The 21,410-nt window shown below is 42.7% G+C and overlaps 1 protein-coding gene across 5 annotated transcripts in view; it reads right to left on the bottom strand.

Annotated features, from left to right (window-relative positions):
• Positions 1-647: 647 nt before the first annotated feature.
• LOC138513917 (zinc finger protein 3-like) overlaps positions 648-21,410 on the bottom strand; it is a 168,868-nt gene continuing 148,105 nt past the window's right edge. For all 5 annotated transcript variants that reach the window (XM_069629066.1, XM_069629067.1, XM_069629068.1 and 2 more), the window contains one exon: positions 648-3,652. In XM_069629066.1, coding sequence (XP_069485167.1) covers positions 2,682-3,652 — 971 coding nt within the window. In that variant the 3' untranslated portion in view covers positions 648-2,681. The remainder of the gene's footprint in view (positions 3,653-21,410) is intronic.

The following is a 21,410-nucleotide window of genomic DNA, read 5'->3' as shown; positions in this document are numbered from 1 at the left end:
CAGCCATGCCTATTGTGCTTTCTAGCATGGTTAAAGCTCTTTGCATGCATTGGTTCCCATCAGAAATTATTTTTAAAAAACAATGGGTGTAGAAGTCTGGAGCACTCATTTGCTTCCTTCATAAACAACATAAAGTGATCACATCCCAGGCAGTGACCTTCTCACATCTTCAGTTTGCAATGCAAGACATCTCAAATTCTCTAAGAAGAATGTCAAGGAATGACTACAACAGAAAAGGACATGTATTATGGTGTGTTTTTTCAAAATGGTCTGACCTTGTCTACAAACGTTCTTGCTATGTTTTATCGCTTGCGAATGAGTTGGGCTGGTTGATAGGTAAATAACAGACAGGCAAGTGTAAAATTGTATTTTTCCACCAATCATATCACTCAAAGCTTTATACATTACAAATATAAACAGCAGGCAGTGTAATATGTCACAATAACATTTGCTGAAGTTAATTACAGTAACATATCTGACACTTTGAAAGTTGTAACATTTGAGGCACATAGGGAGAAAGAAGATATCTAACAATATGTTATTTATTCTGAAACATTAAACCACTTTATAGATTTCTGTTTAAGTGTAAGGAAAGTGCTGCTTCAGAAATCCATATGGCGTATGCTACTAGAAGGATCAGATGTCAGTTTTTAAATGTTTTATTATATTTATTGCTTTGATAACTTTTCCACATATGGCTAGCTTTGACACACTGCAGTATCTATCAGGTGAGCACCCAAAACTGGCCAATAGCTGCAGCCTAGACTCTTCAAGATCCCCGATTGATTTCTTCTTTAGTATTTTATAAATGTTTTCAACGATTATATGTATGGGAAATGTGCAAGAGTACACCATTTGGTTAAATAAGACTGTCAAATAGTCCATTTGAAGTTTAACAAGTACTTTGAATATTGGTATAAAGAGACCAGCAAGCAAACGTCCTGGATGCAAGTATTGAAATATAAATATTGTAAAAAAATGTATTCATTTGACACTACCAATATTCCTTCACACCAATACACAAGCACACCCTATCCCAAGTGAATAACTAGAAATGACTGCCTACAAAATTCCTGAATCTCTTCCAACGGATGAGCCTAATATTTGGGGATTATTTTAACAAAAGAAAATAGCCCTAGTGTTAAAAGATAACAGCCTCAGTGTTTTCCCCTCCCCTAAAACGTGACCACCTCAATTCCACAATGTTGGATCTCTCATTATCTATTTTACAAAAGGGTCACAGGAATGTAAAAATGTAACAGTGGGGAGGAACAGTCTTGCATGGTTACCATTACCAGCTATTGAATGTCAGCTACATGCATATTCACTTTGAAACATACCACCACATTTAAATATAAGAGTCATACCCAGATCAGAAACACCAGTTTCAGACTTCATTACTACAAGGTTTGAAATATAATGCACTCTGAGATAACAAACTGTCCTTCACACAGAGTAACATTACTACAAGAAGTCGATCCATTCTTTCAGCCACTTGCAAACAATTCATCAAAGTGCTGAATTTGTAAGGGTCAGTTAGCCAGACGTCCTGCTTGTACTTTCACATTCAATACTGAGATGGAAATTAGGCAACGTAGGCAGCACAATCTTCTGGTGTCCCTTTTCTTTGAAGCATAGTAATTATCACTGCCTATATCAAATCCACTATTAGCATGGCACTGTTAGAATGGCACTGTGCATAATTTCCTGAAATACACAAAAGAATTTAGCACAACCCTTCTCCCATAGCCTGAAAATCCCAACTGGAAATCTGTTTGGACATGAAGTCTGCTCATTCTGATTAATTTCCAATTCATTTTTTAATTTTAGCCATTGTGATCACCTCATCCAATCTACCTGTGCCTTTATGGAAACTCTGGGCTCCCTACTCCTCTATCGCCATGATGGATCTTTTTTATGATTTGTGTTAATATGTTTATTTATTGACACATGGTATTGGTGAAACATCACATACAGATATTTATCAGTAGAGCATGGAAAAATCACAATACAATTATACAGCGCACAATGGTACACGCGTGCATTACCACAGAACAACTCAGACAAGTTCATGACAAGGGATTCTCCATGGCCAGATGTACACGTAAATCCGACCAAATATCTTTAGGGCGACTGGTGCTTGGTAATTAAGTAATGTATAGTTCCTCCATGTCATTGGCCCAGACTCACCTTGGATCTTTATGATTCATGATAGCAGTCTGAAAACACTTGCACTGCCAAACCCCATCTGACATTCATCCTGCAGGATGTCCTCTTGCAGCTAGCATATATCTATCTTCCTTATCCCTCTTGCTAAGCCATACTTACATTATCTCTGTTTTATCTTCATAAATAATATTGACATTTCCTCCAATCCAGTCTGCCATGATCTTAATTTGTGTAAAGTCGATGTGCCCATATATTAAGTTTACCTTGTCTGCTGTGTATATTTTGTAAGTAACAGTCAGACAACCAATGGTTCTACATCTTTTGGCAGATGCAGTGGGTTGAGCCTCTGGAGTTAAGGATTTGCAGGATCAATAAGCATGCATGTTTAATTCAGTTTTATTTGGGATATTGTAATAATTTCATGTTATGTTTTTACATAGGTAGGATAGCAGGAATGACTATCATGATTCAAGATATGTTGTGGTGATGCGAAGAACCACGAGTAGCAGAGGCTAGTTTGTTCCATCCTTCAGACTTTCATTATACATCACTGTGTCTTTAAAGTTTGCTGTACCTTCTGAATTTCTTTCTCTAGCTGTTGTAAAATCATCAACATGGTTTACAACGGATGAGCAGTTTTCTGCGTGTTTTTTCTGATGGCTAATAAGTGTTGAATTTCTAGTAAATCTCCTCCCGCATTGAGTACATGCATATGGCTTCTCTCCTGTATGCATTCTTTTATGATTAATGAGAGTGGAATTCAACATAAATGTTTTCCCACATTCGGGACATGCATAGGGTTTGTCTCCAGTGTGCGTTCTCTGGTGGCAAGTAAGTGTTGAATTCTTGCGGAAGCGCTTTCCACATTCACCACAAGCATATGGTTTCTCCCCTGTATGTATCCTCTGATGATTGATAAGGGTGGAATTCAGCATGAAACACCTGTCACATTGACTACAAGTATACTGTTTATCTCCAGTATGTGTTCTCTGATGACGAAAGAGTGCAGAATTCCTATTGAAGCTCTTGCCACATTCAGGGCATGTATATGGCTTCTCACCAGTGTGTGTTCTTTGATGGCGTATAAGTGTTAAATTTCTATTGAATCTTCTCCCACAGTCACTGCATAGATATGGCTTTTCTTCTCTATGAATCCGTTGATGGGCTTTAAGTAGGGAATTCTTGTTGAAGCTTTTAGAACATTCAATGCAGGTGTAAGTGTGTTTGATTCTGTGAGTCTTAGGTTTAGCAGAGTTTGCGGATTTACACATTCCTCTTTCAGAATCTTTGGGTTTATCTATCACGCTTTCTTCAAGATTCATCTGCTTCTTGTCAATCCATTCTTCCTTTTTGCATGTTTTACCCACTTCTAAAGCAGGAGATGTAGTTTCTTGGCCTTTTTTTGAAGATGTGTTTTCTATCGCCAATTGTTCAGTATGTTCTTGTGGTTTGCCATCCATGAATTGGCTAATGGGCACAAGCTCTGTTGGATTTAAAAAAACAAAAACATTTTATTTTAAATTTACAATATTTAACCATAACTCTTTACAATCGGAACATACACTCTACTCCAAAAACAAACACATTCTTCAAACAGCAATCACATTTGGGGCCTAGATTTATGGTTTTAGTACTCTCTTTGCGAGGCTGTCCACATCCTAAAAAAAGGCCCATGTAGAGGATAAGCAGTAGCATATACATGTAAGCGTTTTTATCATATAGAATGTTGAATAATGCACATTGAAATAATAATCAATTGCTAAGGCCCTTGAACCAGATGAAAAGCAGCATGAGCACAGTGCAAATAAAACAAACAGAAATTAATTACCAGCAACAACTTTACTTTTACTTCTCCCTTCCTACATGTGCTGCAAGTGCCATGTGCAAACTAATCTGCACAACTGAGCCACAGCTCTTGTCACAGCTCTTGTCACTCTGCCAGCAAATAAACCCCTCTATGAGTGGGAAAGGAAAAGGCATGGCAGGAGTACTGCCAGAATTGTTGATTCCCTGATTTTGACAACTGTATGATTTCTAAGCATGTTTCACCTAATGCATTTAGATAGAAACATCGCTGAAGAGAATCCTCAATCTCCAATGTGGTGCAGTGTCTTTTGTTTCCCCTGTAGAAAAAAGGAATTTGGTTTGCCTATTAATTAATTTTGATACAAATGAACTATTTATGAGTTCCATAATAAATAAGTTGAGACAATCAAAATGACTTAATGGAAGAATATAAGCGGCATTGACACGTTGCAGGTTAATAAAGACATTTTAATGCTCTAACTTGAAAGTAATACCATATATGTATCTTTTTTTTTAAACATGTTTTGTTGATTTTGCAAGTATAAACATCAGTATAAACATCAACAGTGTTTTCAATATCCCCCCCAACTCCCACTCCCCTCCTCCCTCCCTTCTTTGGTGGTGTGGGATGGTGCTTTACTCGGGTATGGTGAGAATTACATGATGTCCAAAATTCTAATGTTGTGTGGGCACCACTGAAGCATGTAGTCGCTTTGTAGGTAAGTGATGACGTGTCCCCTGTCTTTCTGAAAGGCTTCCATTGGTCCTTGAAGTTTGTAGGTCATCCATTGAAGTGAGATGAATTTCCACACCTTTAATAGCCAGTCGTAGATAGTGGGCAGGGTTTTTTGTTTCCAATGTTGGGCTACTGTGAGCCATGCCGCTATTACCAGGATCATAACACCCCTCTGTTGTGGTTTCATATAGGTCTTCTGGCCTGGTTCCCACAGACCTTTAAACCAGACTTTGTTTTTTATTTGATCTGACTTTTGTATCATTTTGTTCACTTGGGATTTCACCACCCCCCATGATTTATAAAGTCCCGGGCAGCTCCACCAAATATGTTTCCAGTCTCCTTTCGTCGGGCATCCTCGCCAGCATTTGTCGTTGGTGGACGGATACATTGTGTGGAGTTTATCCAGGCTATTGTGCCATTGCAGAATCACTTTTTGCCACATTTCTCTCACTTGTATTGAGCGTGTTAACTTGGGGTATTATGCGCCATACATGTTGCCATTGTCTTGCAATGGGTTCGTCCAGCGTCCTTTCCCATTATTTCATAGTTCCATTGTATTTCTTCCCCTTGATTGTTCAGAAGATTATAGAGATTGGAGACTATTTTTTGGGAGTCTGAGTCCGTTGTCATGAATCCATCAAACGCTGTTAGTTGTCTTGTTGCTGCTTCTTTGTTGTGGGGGGAGTGATCCAATGTTTGAGTTGGGTGTACTGAAATTCCTCCCTGGTCGTTATCCCCAATGTCTGCTGGCATTCTTGATATGACATAATAGATTGCCCCCCTGTACATCTTGCTGATCATGCTTCATCCTGCTTGTATCCATTTGTTGTACATATTCTTTTACATCCCCGGATGGAAGTCCGGGTTCCCGAACATTGGGGTGAAAGGTGATGGGTATGTCGTCAGGGCTCCACTTTTGACAGCTGTGTCCCATGCCTCTAGCCCCACACCAACTACCTCGCTTATCTTGGTATTGGGATGTCTGTAGCGTTTGTTTAACCATATTAGATTAGAGAGGTGTGAGCCCACCACGGTCCTGTCTTGTCTGGTCCATATGTGTTGAGGTGATTGTGCTATCCATTCTTTTATCACTCTCCACTGTGCTGCTTCATAGTACCTATGAAAGTGGGGGAGTGCTAGTCCTCCTTGGTATTTCTGAGCTGTTAGAGTCGACATCGCTATTCTTCGGGGTTTGTGCTTCCATATAAAGGTGCTCACTAATTTGTTCAGTGATCTGAAGAACGATCTTGGGATCTTCACTGGCAGTGTTTGAAAGCAGTAAAGTAGTTTCGGTAGGATAGAAATTTTATAACAGCAGTTTCCCCCACCACGAGATGCTAAGGGGGTTCCACTTCGTAAGGTCAGCTTTTAGTTTGCTTAAGAGGTTTGGGTAGTTGGCGTTATACATTTGGTCGATTGAGGACGTTAGTCCGATTGCTAGGTATGTGATCCCGTTCGGGGCATTGTTCAAGTGTATTGTCCTGGCCAGCTTTTCTACTATTGGGGGGTCCTCTGTTAGGTTTAGCATTTCTGATTTTTGTTTGTTTATCTTTAACCGGAGATAGAGCCAAATTGGTCTAATTTGTTTATTAGCTCATGGAGTGAGCGTTCTGGGGTCGTCAATGCGATCGGCATGCCATCCACAAAGGTCATCGTTTTGTGTTCGTCCCCTACCATCCTTATCCCCTTCACCCGTTGAGCTTCCCGAATCCATATCAGGAGCGATTCCAGAAAGATGGCATACGGTAAGGGCGAGTGTGGGCATCCTTGTTTGGTGCCTCTCGTTAGGGGCACTTGTCTCGTTCGGGTTTCATTCAGGGATATCTGTAGCGAAGGCGTGTTGTAGTTGGCCTTGATCATTTGTATGTAGTTCTCTCCGAAACCCATGCTTTCCATGGTATGGAAGAGTTGTGTCCACTCTACCCTATCAAATGCTTTCTGCGCATCTAGGGACACAAGATAGCTGGTACTTGGGTTTGTTCTGCTTTTTCGATAAGGTGGCTCACCGTGCGAGTGTTGTCCACTTTTTGTTTTATGGGGCCAGCACCTCCTGATATTTCTTGTAGAAGGCGTCTGAATTTCCGTCCAGACCCTGCGCTCTGTTACTGGGGAGTTGTTTGATTGCATTGCTGACTTCCTCCAGTTGTATATCCCTTTCTAGAATCATCTTGTCTGCGTTAGAGATCTGGGGAAGAGTTATTCTCCCTAGGTATTCTTTCTGTTTCTCTTCCCTTGGTTCATCCAATTCGTATAGGGTCTGGTAGTATTCCCGCATTATTTCCCCCATTTCCTCATTTGATGTCTTTGTTTGACCATTCTTGTCTTTTAGTTGTAAAATTGTTGTCTTCTGCCCTTTATCGCGTAGCTGTCTCGCTAGTAGTTTGTCCACTTTGTTGGCGCTAATGTAGTATTTATGTTTTAAGCGTAAAAGGGCCATTTCCGCTTTTTTGCTTTGCATCAGAGCCAGCTGGCCTTGTATATGTTTCAGGGCCTTCTTCGTTTTCCTGCTGGGGTTGTTTGCTATTTCGTTTTGCAATCCTTTTAGTTTCCCCTCCAGTTCTTCCTCCCATTTGTTGCGTTGTTTGTCTTTCTGCTTTTATGGCTATGTTGCCTCTTAGTACCGCTTTAAATGCATCCCAAATGATGTTTTGGGGGCAGCACCTGTGTCTTGTCGGCGAAGTATTGATCGATCTTGGCTTTTATTGTCTCTGTTATTGTGTTATCTTGTAGTATATCTGTTGGGAATTTCCATGTCCAGATCCCTCCCACGTCTTATTTATGTTAAATGTTGCCATTATCGGAGCATGATCTGATAAGGCGATCAGTCCTATTTCTATATCGCCTGCCTTACCCACTAGGCCCGTGGAGGTCCAGATGTAGTCTATCCATGATTGGGAGTTATGTACATGTGAGAAGTGGTTGAAGCGTTGCGCTTCCCCTCTCTTGGCACGCCATAGGTCATGGAGCGCTAATGTCTGCAAGGTTTCTTTCAGGGCTTTTGAGGGGGTCGTTTGTGCCCAATTGTACCTTTGCGCTCCTATCTAGTCTGGGATTCCACCCTAATTTGAGGTCTCCCCCTAATATGATTTCCCCTGTGGTGAACCCCTCCAGAATCATCAGGGCCCCTTTTATAAAGCTGTCCTGGCCCGCATTGGGGGCATAAAGTGTGGCTAGCGTCAGTTTGCCTTTTATGTCTATATTAACGAACAGGTAGCGTCCCTCCTTGTCTGAAAGGAAGCTCTGGATGCGTGCATTTAGCCTGTCTTGTAGGGCTATTAGGACCCTTGCTCGCTTTTCCCCTGCATCTGCTTGTTAAATTTGTGATGCCCCTCTGATCTTGACTTGGCTCCTGTCTGCCTTCGTAATATGCGTTTCATGGTATATTAGTATGTCCGCTTTCAATCTCCCAGCTAGTCGTTCAATTTTCTACCTCTTAATTGGTGTATTCATCCCCCAGACATCAAATGTCAGGACTTTCAGTGACTATCCATTTCTACAAGCCATATCCCATTACTTTTGTTTATCTGTCCTTGTGTCCCAACCTCCTGATCGATCTCTACTTACCCTCTCTCACTCTCCTCCATCTTTTGTTCAGTTCCTACACCCCTATTCCCCTTCCCTCCTTCCTCCCTTCCCCAACTTCTCTTTCCCCCTGAGCAGCGGCTAGGTTCCTAGATGCGCAGGGACAAAGTGATCCTCGCTCCTGGCCCTTATACAAACTCAGGTTTATCTTGTGGGGGATCCTAAACCCCACTTGGGATTCCAACATCACCTTCCCTCCTTCTCCTCCTGGCCATGAGTGTGTGATTCAAAGTGGGCCCCCCTTTGACATGGTGTGAATGTTGCTTAATCCCTTTTGTAGAATGTCAGGGTGTTATTTAGGCTTCATCTTCTCCTGCCTCCCCGATTTCTCTTCTCTATTGTCTTTCAGCCCCCCCCCCCCCCAGCTTTCCTGGGTCTTTTGCTCGTCCCTGAGATAGGTCCTGATCTCTGATGTACTCCTGGTGAATATGTAGAATGTGTTCCCCCCTCCTCGCATGTTGTCATCCTGTGTTGTTGCCCCTCCCATGTAAATAGAAGACCGAACGGGAACATCCATTTGTTTCTCACTTGATTGGTCGTTAGATGCTGGACTATGGGTCCCATTCTTCGCCTTTTTTGGAGTGTGGATTGTGCAAGGTTCTGATATAATTGTACTTCCAGTCCATTTACCGCAGTGGGTCCGCCGTTCTGGCTTTACGCGGGATCTGCTCTTTTTGGGTATATGATATTATGGCGGCTCAAACGTGCCTTAGCTGTGCCCATGGCTCGGAAGATCTTCTTGGGCCTACTCGTTGTAGTCTGTCGACTTGGACTTGAGTTTCCGTGTTCCCTGTAAGAACGCCTGAGAAGAACGTCTGAGAAGAGTTGGAGGACCATGCCTGTTAAGTCTTTGTCATCTACCGATTCCGATTCTAATGTTGGATCGTCTTGATCTTTTTTCTAAGTCCTCGCATTGTAGTTCCAGGTTACTGGACAGGCTGGATATGTGTTCTAGTACCTCGCCCGACTTTAGTGTCGTCTTCTATTTGTTACACCACCTTTTCCAGGGTATCTATTCTCTCTTCCAGTTTCGTGATGTCTAGCTTCACCTCCTGTAGGGATTGTTTCATGTCCTCTTTCAGTGTTTTAAATTGCTCCTGGAAGGAGAGTAGAAATTGATTCTGGAAGTCTTTAAAGCAATTTTGCATCTCCTCTTTGGTCATAGCCTTCTCCCCCATTTCCTGTAGTTCTTGGGCAGGTATTTCATGACTGTGGTCCCCTCGTCTTGCTGCTGTCACCGCCGTGTCATCAGATTTCCAGAGCTATTTTAGATTTTTGATTGTTCCCCTTGGGGGGGTTGTGGTCTTCGATCCAGACTTTGACATTAATGCAGTTGTTGCAGTGTTTCTAAATTCCCACTTCCTTTGATGTCTGTCTGATTGTGGTTGTCCACTGCGCGCCTGCTTTTGGGCCTGGTCTGCTCCACTTGATATGGATGGGGCGTGAGGTTGGTCTGTCTCTTCTTTACCCTTTATATTTGGTTAGCTTGTGATGGGCTGTTTCCCCCTGCTTCCCTTTATCACGGTTCCCCCATATATTGAAGCCCCCCACACTAGGTGGAGCTTATTGCTTATATGTTGCTGAGAGTGGGAGGCACCCATAGTTTTGTGGTGGATCGGGTTCTCTGTAGTGCCTTTGGGTGATGGCGTGGGTTTTCCCATTTTCATTGGTGGTGGAGGTGGTCTTATTGCTTGCCCCCCTCAGCGTTGCCAGGCTTGGCCTTCATTTTGTATGGGGATGCAGTCTCTATGAAGCACTATGGCTTGCTTCTGCTATTTCCCACTGTTTATGTCTGAGGGTGCCCCTTCACACCTGCTTGCAGTTAGTACTTCTCTCCCGCAGCAATTGGGGGTGGCTTCTTCGCACTGTTGGTGCTCCGAAAGGGCGTGAGCCTCCCTGTTCCCTTTTGCACCTCATTGTGGGTGCCGCCGTGCTACTTCCCCGCCCGCAGTTGGAATCACCTCTGATTCGGGTCCGCATTGCAGCCCCCTTGCTTGTTTCTTATGCCAATTCCACACAGTGTTTTAATGATTCTCTCCTTCGTTGGCTTGTTCTCTGGTGCCGACTGGTGCTCAGCGGCGGTGGGGGGTGATTGGAATCGCTTTATTGCTAGCTTATTAATGTGCCCGGCGGGGAGAGACACCTATGCAGGTCCTCCTCTGCTGGCTGCCGTCTTGGAATAAAGTAATACAATATTTTAACCAGAGAATAAATACACCAGCATGGTTTACTGGGAGAATAAATGAATCAGAATTATTTTTCAACAACAGAAAAGTGATCAGAGACTTTTACTAGACAGATACGATCAAACTTTGAGACTGCCCTTCTTGGAGAATGACAACATTAGATTCAATATAATTAGGATGATTTTGCATAAGGCATTCTTTTGCAAAGTGGTTGACTTGGGAGGAATCCTAGATATTCGACTGATACAATCCCACATAGCTAGAATTGCTGTACTTTGAATGCAGTTGTATACGCGCAACCCAGCAGATGCAGACTTCTTAATGGAGTCTTTTTAAAGATTTGAGACAACATTTGAGCCATCCAGATACTCTGTTTCCAATCAGAGTGCAGTTGCTTTTTCATGTCTTCTGTGTACATTCTCTTCTTTATTAAATTAATATCCTAAGTGGATGCCACAGCACCAGAAGCACATATTACATTCTGTTCTTTCCATTTCACAGCACGAGCGATGTATGTTCTTTGAACAGCGAGTCATTGTCATGCGTTGACCCGACCCAAAGAGACAATCAACCATATTGTTCCCAAGATGACCAAAAGGGATCGTAAACTGGATGAGATCAGGGAAAAAGGTCAGGAGGGGTAAAGTACTCCAGATTATTGGTGTTCTCCCCTGCGTTGCAAAGAAAAGGCACAATAGGTTCATTCTAGATTTAATGTGTGATTTATGCCCCCTTGGATGTACCTGAAGTAAGGAAGATCATCTAATTGGAAAACTCTGGACCAGAAGGCACTTGGTGCAGTAGTAAAGACTCTGAGTTCTGAACCCTCTGACACAAGTACAGGTTAAGATGTACAAGCATGCAAAAAATGACAGACAAGAGCAAAGCACAGAAGGTTCACATACCATAAGACACAAGGACTGTAAAAATAGAAGGAAGGAAACGCTCGGTAAGGGAATGGGGAAAGGAGGGCGGGAAGGACCAATATTGCCAAATCCAGGGGGGAGGTCACGAACTATCCATTAGAGATGATAAAAGGTCCAACTGAAAAGTTCACCAAAAACCAGCAGCTCACTAGGAATCAGTTCAGGCTGATCAGAAGACAGACCAAATCCCAGATACAGAAACCAAATCCCGACACAGAGCCTAGCTCAGTTGTGCAGCACAATAGAGAGAGACATGCTATGTTTTTATCATACTTGCAAATAAAGATAGCAGAGGGCCTGCTGAGAACTGCAGTCTCGGCAGGTTGTATGAGGGGTCAGTAATGTGAGACTCATGACTGTGTTTAGTTTACTCAAGATTCAACATTTTATTTTACACAAAGTTATAACATAAACCCTAACTAAACCTTCTCTAATATGGGATTCCCTACCTAGTCCAGGATCTAAGGGAAAACCTCCTACCATTCACAACTAACCCTCACACTAAACAACATAAACATTCAAAGCAACATGAAAACAACATAAATAAAAGGTTACCAAACAACCAGTGTCCTGGATGACTTCTACTGGCCCTGGGCAGATATTGCTCCCCAGGAATGTCCTAGAGTCAATTTCTTCCAAGGAAAAGAAAGTCTTAAACAAAGTCTTGAAAAGCTACAAAGAAACACATGTTCACACAAAACAAATCCACTGGTAAAGGTCTCTTCTTTATTTGATGAAAAGATCCCCGTTTCCCATTCCACAAAGAAACTAAGGGCACCAACGGGCGTTCCTGGATGACTTCCTTCCAGGAAAGAATAGGTCAAGTTGAAGACAAAAGTACCACTTCTGTTTTCATCAACTCCTCTACTTTCAACTTCTGCAGCGTCTTTTACATAGTTTGTCAGGATGCTTCTGCTCAAGGTTTGCTCTCTCAGCAACTCCCTTCTATTAGTAAAATTGTGCGAGCAGGCTCCTTTTCCCCACAGTTGACTTCTGCTTCTACTTCTTCCAGCTGCTACAATTCTGACAAGAATGTTGATGGCCACAGTTCTAATGCGGCTACTACAACTTCTAGCGTTGGGCAAACTTGATGCTACTACCGCAACTTCACCTTTAGGCAATTTCAACAAGACTTCTTTGACCTCTACAGGTTGGCAAGGCACTCTTCACTCTTGTAAGGGAAGAAAGAGCAGCCTCTTTGCCTTTCCTTCTGTCTTGCAGCTACCACAAAATCTATATCTAGCTTCCATACTATTTCTTCTCCACTCAAATAGTCTCAGTCATGCAGATTTTAAATCAGCTTCTTTTAACAAGTACCCATCTCCCTTTCCCAACTTCTTATACGCCTTTTCCTCAAATAGTTACCCCAAAGCTGCTGTACCACTCTTCCAGCTTTGGATAACCTTGTCACTTTTATTTTAGAGGACTCCAAGGTAACAACAACGTCAAAGACTCCCGAATAATGGTGTATAGCTCTTAATTGAACGGGATTCACTTTTAAAGAGTTCACTCTATGGGTTTGGTTAATGCTTGTTCTTGGTTCAGCTTCAGCCACTTTTACGACTACTTCAGTGTTTGATATGTTACAAGATGTGGGCTTCTTAACAAAAACTAAATCAGGCACACGCAATTTTCCACTGCCACTTCAAAAAGATGTGCATTCCTCCCTTTCGGTCAGCGTTCAGCTTCCAAGTCATCAGGAAACACTGTGTTATGCGCAACCTCTTTAACCCTTAACCCCTTAAGTGCCAAGGGCGAGGTATCTCATCCTTGACATTGCATACGCAGTGCCAAGGACGAGATAGCCCATCCTTTTTGGCACCTTGTTTTGGGATCACACAAAACTGTAATCCAACCCCGGGCTATGTGAGGGGGAGGTCCCCCCTCACTGCCAGGGGGCTGGATTACCTTCAGTTTCACGTCGGCATGCCTAATGTACGTCGGCGTGAAACTGAATGTCATTTTCACTGCAGCAGCCACTTCAGGCTGCTGCGGTGAAAATAGAAGGTGAGTCTTCACCTTTCTCCGCCTCGATCTCCGGCTGTATTTCAAGATTCTCCCCTTTCCAACGACACCCTGTGTGACAGCATTGCTGCCTGCGGATCGGGCGCAGGGCGCTCGATGTGCAGGCAGCAATGCCCACTGGACCACGAGGGAAACGTGGGGGGAAGGGAGGCCGCTTACAGTAAGGAGCCCTCTCCCCCCAGCCCCCAAAGCATGGGGGCCCATATATAAAGATCCCTGGGGGCAGACAGGTGACCATCTGCCCCCAGGGGTGGAGGCATAAAAAAATCAAAACATTCAGAAAAACAAACGTGATGGGAGGGGGGAGGGGGTTTGGGGGCCCTAGCCACCAGGGATTTTTTCAGAAATGGTGCCCTTGGGTGTCCTCTTTTGGGAAATGCATGGGGTTCCCTGTTTTCCTTGCTGGCTTCGACACCCTAGGCCCAAATCTGTAGGTTGCCCACATGAACAAAATGGGCAGTGGCGAAAGGCTTGAGGTTACCAGTGGGTTACCCTTTTTCTTTTGCGCCCCCGGTAGGTGCACCCACACATGTGAGGTACCGTAGTTTTCATCGGGACACATGTGGGGACGCGGGAAGGTAGGCCATGTGTTGTTGGCGGCGTGTTTCGATGGGTGAGCCGAGTGAAATGTGCGGAAAATGCATTTCTTTCCCCACAATTCGGACTTTGCGGGGGTGTCTGGGTAATAAATTCTTGGCCTGATTTGCGCAAATCATACCTCTGTGGATTTCCACGGGTGTCCTTTTTTTGGAAATGCATGGGGTTCCCTGTTTTCCTTGGTGGCTTGGATACCCGAGGCCCATATCTGTATGGTGTGACCGTCTGGCAAAATTCAGGTTTCAAAACAACAGACTTGGGGTTACCTGTGTTTTAGGCTTTCCCCTTGGTGCCCAGGTAGGTGCACCCACACATGTGAGGTACCGTTTTCATCGGGACACCTGTGGGAACGTGGGAAGGTATTACATTTGTTGTGTTTGTGTGGTTTTCATAACGTTTTGACCCATTTGCTGGTGCCCTTTGTCACACAACCCTTTCATTTAAAAAAAATAAATGTTTTGGTTTATTAGAAGAAAAAAAAAACCTTTACAATTCTTTTTCATAGAAAAATAGAAAATTACATTTAGACATTAAATTTTAAAAGAATAAAAACCACACGTAAAGACCAGTCCCCCCTTAAAGAAGAGTACACATTACACATTACATTGCAGTACAAAGAAAGGTTCATACAAATCAACAAAATAACATGCCACAAATCTAAGCTTATCACATGGCTGATGAAACTGTTAAATACAATTGAGATAGCATTGCACAAAAGAGATATTAGATTCATAAGGCAGCATCGGATTCCAGGCCAGAGGAGTTAAGGAGCACAATCTAATTACAGTGATCACATTTTTTTACACAACTATGGAACAAAAAAGATTGTAATGTTCTCCACATTGCCCTTAACAAAGGAAACATTTGGATTGGATTCTATCTGTTACCAGAGTATTGCATACTGATGAGATGTTACACAATTTACACAAAAGGCGTTACTTCAGCCAATTTATTCTCCATAATTCCAAGCAGAATATAACTTTTTCTTGCTTTAGCAGACGGGAATTGGATCAGGTATTTTAATTTGCATTCCCATTTACCTCGCACACAATTATATTCCTTATAGGATGAATAAGTGCCCATTTCGTCCAGCATTTTACACCAATAAAGTCTTTGGTATTTTTTTTTTTGGCTAGGTAGCCACATGCACGTAGAAGCCGGAGTTTCGTTAATGGAAGATAAGAGATTAGTTAATTTTGAGGAGATGCTGCTAAGCGATTTAATATGCGACTTGCCCAATAATTTATTCAATTCTATATAGAGCGTGTTTTTTAGGAGGATTAAACATTTTCATATAGTTGGTAATGCCTCGCCAGATATGCTTTACCGATAGAGGTAATAAGTTTAACTCATGGCAAATCATTACATTTGGGATAGAGAGTGCCAAACCCAGAGCAGTTTTCCAAAGTTTACCCTGGAGGATGTTTAGAAAATCATCAAGGTCATAACAACTAATATCTAGGGAGTAAAGAATGATGGGTTCTACTTTTTGAAGGTAAAATTGAATTAAAGGTAAAAGAGAAAACACAATATTTGTGGAAAATAATTTTCATTTGAGAAGATAGGATTCTTACTTTTTGGTTAAGATAGTTTTTCCACATTTTTAAAGAGTATAAATCAGTCAGGGGATAACCCAAGTAACGCATCATGGGAGTGTATTCTATTTTAGTACCATTTAAGGACCAAGAGAAACGGTGAGGCTTGAGTTTTCCATCAGAGAAGATCAGGATGAAGGTTTTGGCAGGATTGGGAGAGATTGTGAATGGACGCGAAGTCTGCGAATAGATCTAATTTTCTTTGATGGCCAAAAGGGTTTCTATCAAAGAATAACAGATTGTCCGCAAATCCCAACCAGTCTAGCTTGAGAGAGCCAAGCTTGACTGGGAAACATTCTCCAGTCTGCCAGTTAGCGTCTAGTCCCAGCAGATATAGGTTGAACAACACTGCTGCCATATTACAACCCTGTTTTACACCCATTTCGGTTGCAAATTGGGTCAGTCAATGCGCCTTCCTTGGTAAGGCTAATACGGTAGTTAGTATTTTTATGTAGCAGGGCAATCAAAGCGACTAGTTGGCGAGGGAATACCCATAGCTATCATTTTCTTCCACAATATCTTGCGTATAACGCAGTCGAAGGCTGCGGTCAAATCTAAGCTAGCCATGTAGACCGCACCAGATTTGGAGACAGAAGTGTGGGCCTGAAGATGAGATAGAATAGTGGCATTTAACGGACAGCCAATGTGCTTTCTAAATCCTACTTGATAAATGGACAGCAGGTTGTGATCATTAATATATGTTTGTAGTTGTTGAAGCACAAGGAGAGAAAAAATGTTCGATGACGCATCAGTGAGCGCTATCGGATGATAATTAGAAGGACAGTCTAAGGGGGACCCTTTTTGTAGATCGGAATAACTAAAGCAGAAGACCAAGAGGGAGGAATATTGCCAGAGAGCAGAATGAAGTCAAATTTAATTTTAAGAATATGATCCCAAAATACGGGGTTTGACTTGTAGACACAAGGAGGGACACCATCGGGGCCAGGAGCCTTGGAATGTTTAAGTTTACCGATGGCATCACTGATATCTCTAATCAACCATCTATCATGTGTGTCTAGACACAACCGAGGCTCTCCCCCCCTTTAACGTACAGAAGCGCTCAAGCATGTGATATTTGGTCTTATAATAGGAGACCCAACTTTCTGCATTAATCACAGATTCTATTGTATTAACAGAATCAGAGGTAATGGAGCGCAATGTGCTCCACATTTGCCTAGAGTCGTGTTTCCGCAGATGATAGATAACTTTTCGGTTGTCTTCATAATGCAGTTTGCCCTTCAACCATTTTAACTTATTTCGGTAGCATTGTCTAACAGATTTAATTCGTTCACTACGATTTTCAGAGGGACAGGTTGCTTTAATAAGTTTTCTAACCTCAGAATCTTTCTGCACTTTCAAACCTGCGACTTGAAGATTAAATTTATGGACATGAGTGGAAATAACTTGCTCATTCTTTTTGCATTCATTGTTTAGTTTGTGTAAATGAAATTGGATTCTAGAGGCATTTGGTTATCCAGATTTAAAAGAGCGGGATCTCCTGGGACAGAACGCAAAATGATTTTAGGGTTGCATTCAAGTTGTTGTGTGAAGATGGAGCATACTCTTGGATTCCATCTCACTGTTAAGGAATGACGATCAGGTTCTACCAGAGATAAAAAAAGGTCACCCGAAGGTCTTCCCCAGAGACCCCGCCTAGCAGTCTGAATAAATGCGAAATAGCCCTCTATGGTAAAGTTGGTTTGGTTCATAGATTCTTGAATAAAAATAATATCGGGTCTTTGAAAATAATTTAGGCTATACCATTTTTTAAAGTTGTTTAAACCGCATGGGTTCCACGAGATGATATGAAATTTGACCAAGCTAAGAGTCTCTCATCCCTTTTGATTCATTTGGGGGTTGATCGATATTAGGATCCCTCCATGACATCTCCTTTAATGCCGACACAAATGCCATAAACTGTTTCATGGTGTCGGCATCAAGATTAGATGGAACACCCTGAGTAGAACAGGAAGACATACTTTCAACTACGGGAGGCATGGTTTCCAAATAATTCTTTGCTTCCTCGAGCGATGAAAAAATGCAGATGGTTAAGCCAATGGATGCTTTATCTTCTCTATGTTCCCATAGCAGCTTCAAGATAAAAGGAGACATACATTTACAGATCATTCTGTTATTATTTATAGCTGCTAATTTCACCCAATCTATGTCATTTCAAGTTATAATCCGCAGGGTGGGAATATCTTGAATGACGGTCATCATAAAAGTACGATTCAGGCGAGCCTTGCCATGACGTACTGGCTCGCTTTCCCACCCCATTACTGTAGCAGATTTTATGTCAATGAGATTATCTATTACTGAGGAGCCTTGCTGCCCCATTATTGTGGCAGCTTTTATCTCAGTGGGGTTAGAGTTTGCTATTGGGCATTGTGGCATCAAATTCGACGAATTTGAAGTAGGTATTATTTGCTCCACATCTTGTACTCCTCCATAGGCAGAGTTATCATCGAATACGCCATGTAAAGCAGATGCTTTTGAATCAGGCATGTTTGACCTCAAACCAACGGACATAGGAGTTTTAGTCTTTCCTAGCTACTTTGCACAGTTGGCATGTTTAGCAACCCTTTGCCCATTATCTATACCAAAAATCACTTCCTCAGTCTTTTTTATGTTCAACATAGGATAAAAGTTGGAAAGAACAGATTGTTTTTGATTTAAGGACTCAGTTTGAGGATTTAATTCCAAGTCTAGGTTTGCAGGTCCTTCATCCACGCAGACCCTTTCTTAGCTTTCGTTTGAAGCTTCTTTGGGTCAATTTTAGCTGGTTCTGCTTTAAGGTCATCCATCGCCTTGGATTCCAAGGCTTTTTTCTTTTCATGAAGCTTGTTTTTGATTGGTTGGGCAGTCGGATTGGATTCCGGAAGATTCAACAAAGCCCAGGATTCTTCATTCAATTTCTTCAAATCGATGATGTTATCTTCCAACGATAAGTTACAAATGTCTCTCATGTGTCTATTTTGTCCCTTACTTGATTTTTTTGTTTTTTTTCTTGTTTTCCTTTCAAGTTTTTATTGAAAATACTGCGCTTTTCAGCACGAGTCAAGGCCCTTCTTTGTTTTTTGGTTTGGGGCATTGATGGTAGTTCGGCGTGCTGTTGATAATCAGTAGTCTTTTTTCCTGTATCCTTTGACACAAGACCCTCTCCAATTAGATCAATTAAGTCAGTCAACGCCGAGGGACTATCTGGCCGTGCCTCATCGTTGCCCATCATGGGCAGGTTGGCCTCATTAGTAGTTGGCTTAGAAAGTGTTGCAAGAGTGGTTGCCATCTCAGATACTAGGACGGTCAGAGCTGCAATGTTTAAGGCATTGGTGTCCTCTAATTTTACAAACGGTAAAATAGTGTACTTCTCTGTGGCAGGTTTGGGCGAAAGCCCTTCGGCCACAGCTTCAGCGAAGGACTTGGTTTGAGTGGCAATGTATTGGAAATTTGGCATCAAATCTTTCTTGTGAATCAAGGCGGAAAGCATATTACATGAAAACAACATGCCCTCCATTTTACAGAGCTTACTTATGAGGTCAGACATTTGCATCTGTAAGATTTTTATTTCCTCATGTTTGCTCGTGACCCTTGTCTAATAGATTTAGGATCCGAATCAAGACAGGGAAAGTTTCAAGGCATTGTTGTTGTTCATTTCTACATTTTTGTTGTTCTGCCAGGCCATGATTCAGCCGTGGCACGTTTCCATGGTTCATGGACTCATTGAAGTCAAAATGAGAAGCCCCAAGACCTTCAGGGCTTTGTGAAAGTTGGGTCATTGGATCCTTGATTTTTCTGAAATGGGAGAGCTGTTTATCCGAGTAGGAAGCCCTCCCGCGCTAGCTATTCTCGGAGGAAGATTACTCCCTAACATTCGTGCCTCTTTTTGAGCACTGAAGTGGGGAGGCACAGAGTACGAATAAGGTTGGGGATTGTTAAATAAAAAAACATTTTCAATCCCATATTTACTTTTATTGACTGTGGTGGAAGGTTCATGTGACAGTCTTATACGCTTTCCCAGTTCCAACTCTATTGCAGGTGCAAGCATGGAGAAGTCAGCAGTGTGGGTACCAAACTGCTCAATTCCCATTTTTTTCTTAATCGCATCTCTGTCTAGACTGAGATCTAGGTTAGACTCTTCATTGTCACAGCCTCTCAGGGAGATTTTATTGGTTTCTTTGATGGACAGAGACCCCAGTGCAGTTTTAAATTCTGTGTTCTTTTTGGCCAGTTTAGGAATAGGAATCTCCCAAGCAGTATTCAAGATGAGATTTTTATGCAAAGATTTTTCTTCAGAGGCTTTAATGGCTATAACTGCATGGAGCTCTATTTTAGGTGGCATAAAATCAGATTTTTCACTGACAACAAGCAGGGTGTTTGACAATGGAAGTACTATTCCATCAGATACAGGGAGAATACACAAATCCTTATCCTTAGCGTGCTCAGGGGAGGCTGGAACGATAATGCATTTTGAAGCAGAATCGCTTTCGAGCAGCAAAGCCTCCTCATTTTGTATCTTAGGTGGGGCCGTTCACATTTCCTAACAAAGGTAAATTTCCATGTGACAGATCAAATGAAAGATTTCTTTCCGTGTCCTCTTCCCGAATAGGCGGGATAGAAGGCATATCTAGATGCGATTTGGCCTCAATTTGATCAGCCTTTGCTTTTTTTAGGTTGTGGAGGTTTGCTTTTTTAATGCTGCGCAACCCCTCCGCCATGATTAGTAGGCTTGAATGTGCACACAATTAGCTCACCTTACATGCGAGAAGCAGTTAAACCAAAAACCACAAATCAGGCACACAAGAGAAGGGTGCCCAAACAGGTAAGCGTTAATGCGGAACACCAAATTATCAATGCCCCAGCCGCCTCACCGCCTAACAGTCCACTTTAGATGCACTTCGGATGCGCGCGCACCAGTGCAGTTATAGAAAGTGGCGGGTGGAAGGCGGGGGATCGAGGGGCGGGCTTGGGGGCGGGCTTGGAGGCGGGCTGAAGGTGCAATCAGGAGACTACAGAGGAAACAAAAAAAGGGACAGAAAGGGAGTGTATGAGAACATGTCACCACTAACAGCCAATACAATCAGCGGCAGAGAAATAATGTCAAAAATAAAATGTTCGGTGCTCAAGTCAATACCAATTACTTGGCAGGCTTCAGGTCCTATGACAGAGTCCAAGGTCCAAACGTGTTGCGGCAGGCGAGTAGAAGGGTCGGCTTCTTCTTGCCGACTAAGGGCACTGCTAATTTTCGGCAGGCAGGCAGGTAGGTTGTATAGTCCTCCCAGTCCAACAGTCCACTATATATGCACTTCAGATGCGCGCGCGCGATGCGCCCGCACCAGTGCAGTTATAGAAAGTGGAGGGTGGCGGGAGGAGGGCGGGGGATTGACGGGCGGGCTAGGAGGCGGGATGAAGGTGCAATCAGGAGATTGGCAGGCTTCAAGTCCTATGACAGAGTCCAAGGTCCAAACGTGTTGCGGCAGGCAAGTAGAAGGGTCGGCTTCTTCTTGCCGACTAAGGGCACAGAAAACGGCTGATTCTCGGCAGGCAGGTAGGTAGGTAGGTTGTACAGTCCTCCCAGTCCAACAGTCCAATTTAGATGCAGATCTGATGCTTCCTGGAATCAGGAAATGACCGTTTCGTAAAGGGTAGTGTCTAGTTTCCATTTGTGTAACCCTTTCATTTCCCAAATATGCCCTACATTTAGTCGCTGCTTTAGGCACCATACACTTTTGTAACCTGCACAAGTCACCTACCCTTGAAAAGGTCTGCCTGTGCTCTTTCAAAAAATGTA

This window comes from Ambystoma mexicanum, chromosome 12 (genome assembly GCF_040938575.1).
Source record: "Ambystoma mexicanum isolate Mex_15411 chromosome 12, UKY_AmexF1_1, whole genome shotgun sequence".
Lineage (NCBI taxonomy): Eukaryota > Metazoa > Chordata > Amphibia > Caudata > Ambystomatidae > Ambystoma > Ambystoma mexicanum.
This window is presented reverse-complemented; position numbering and strand designations above follow the sequence as displayed.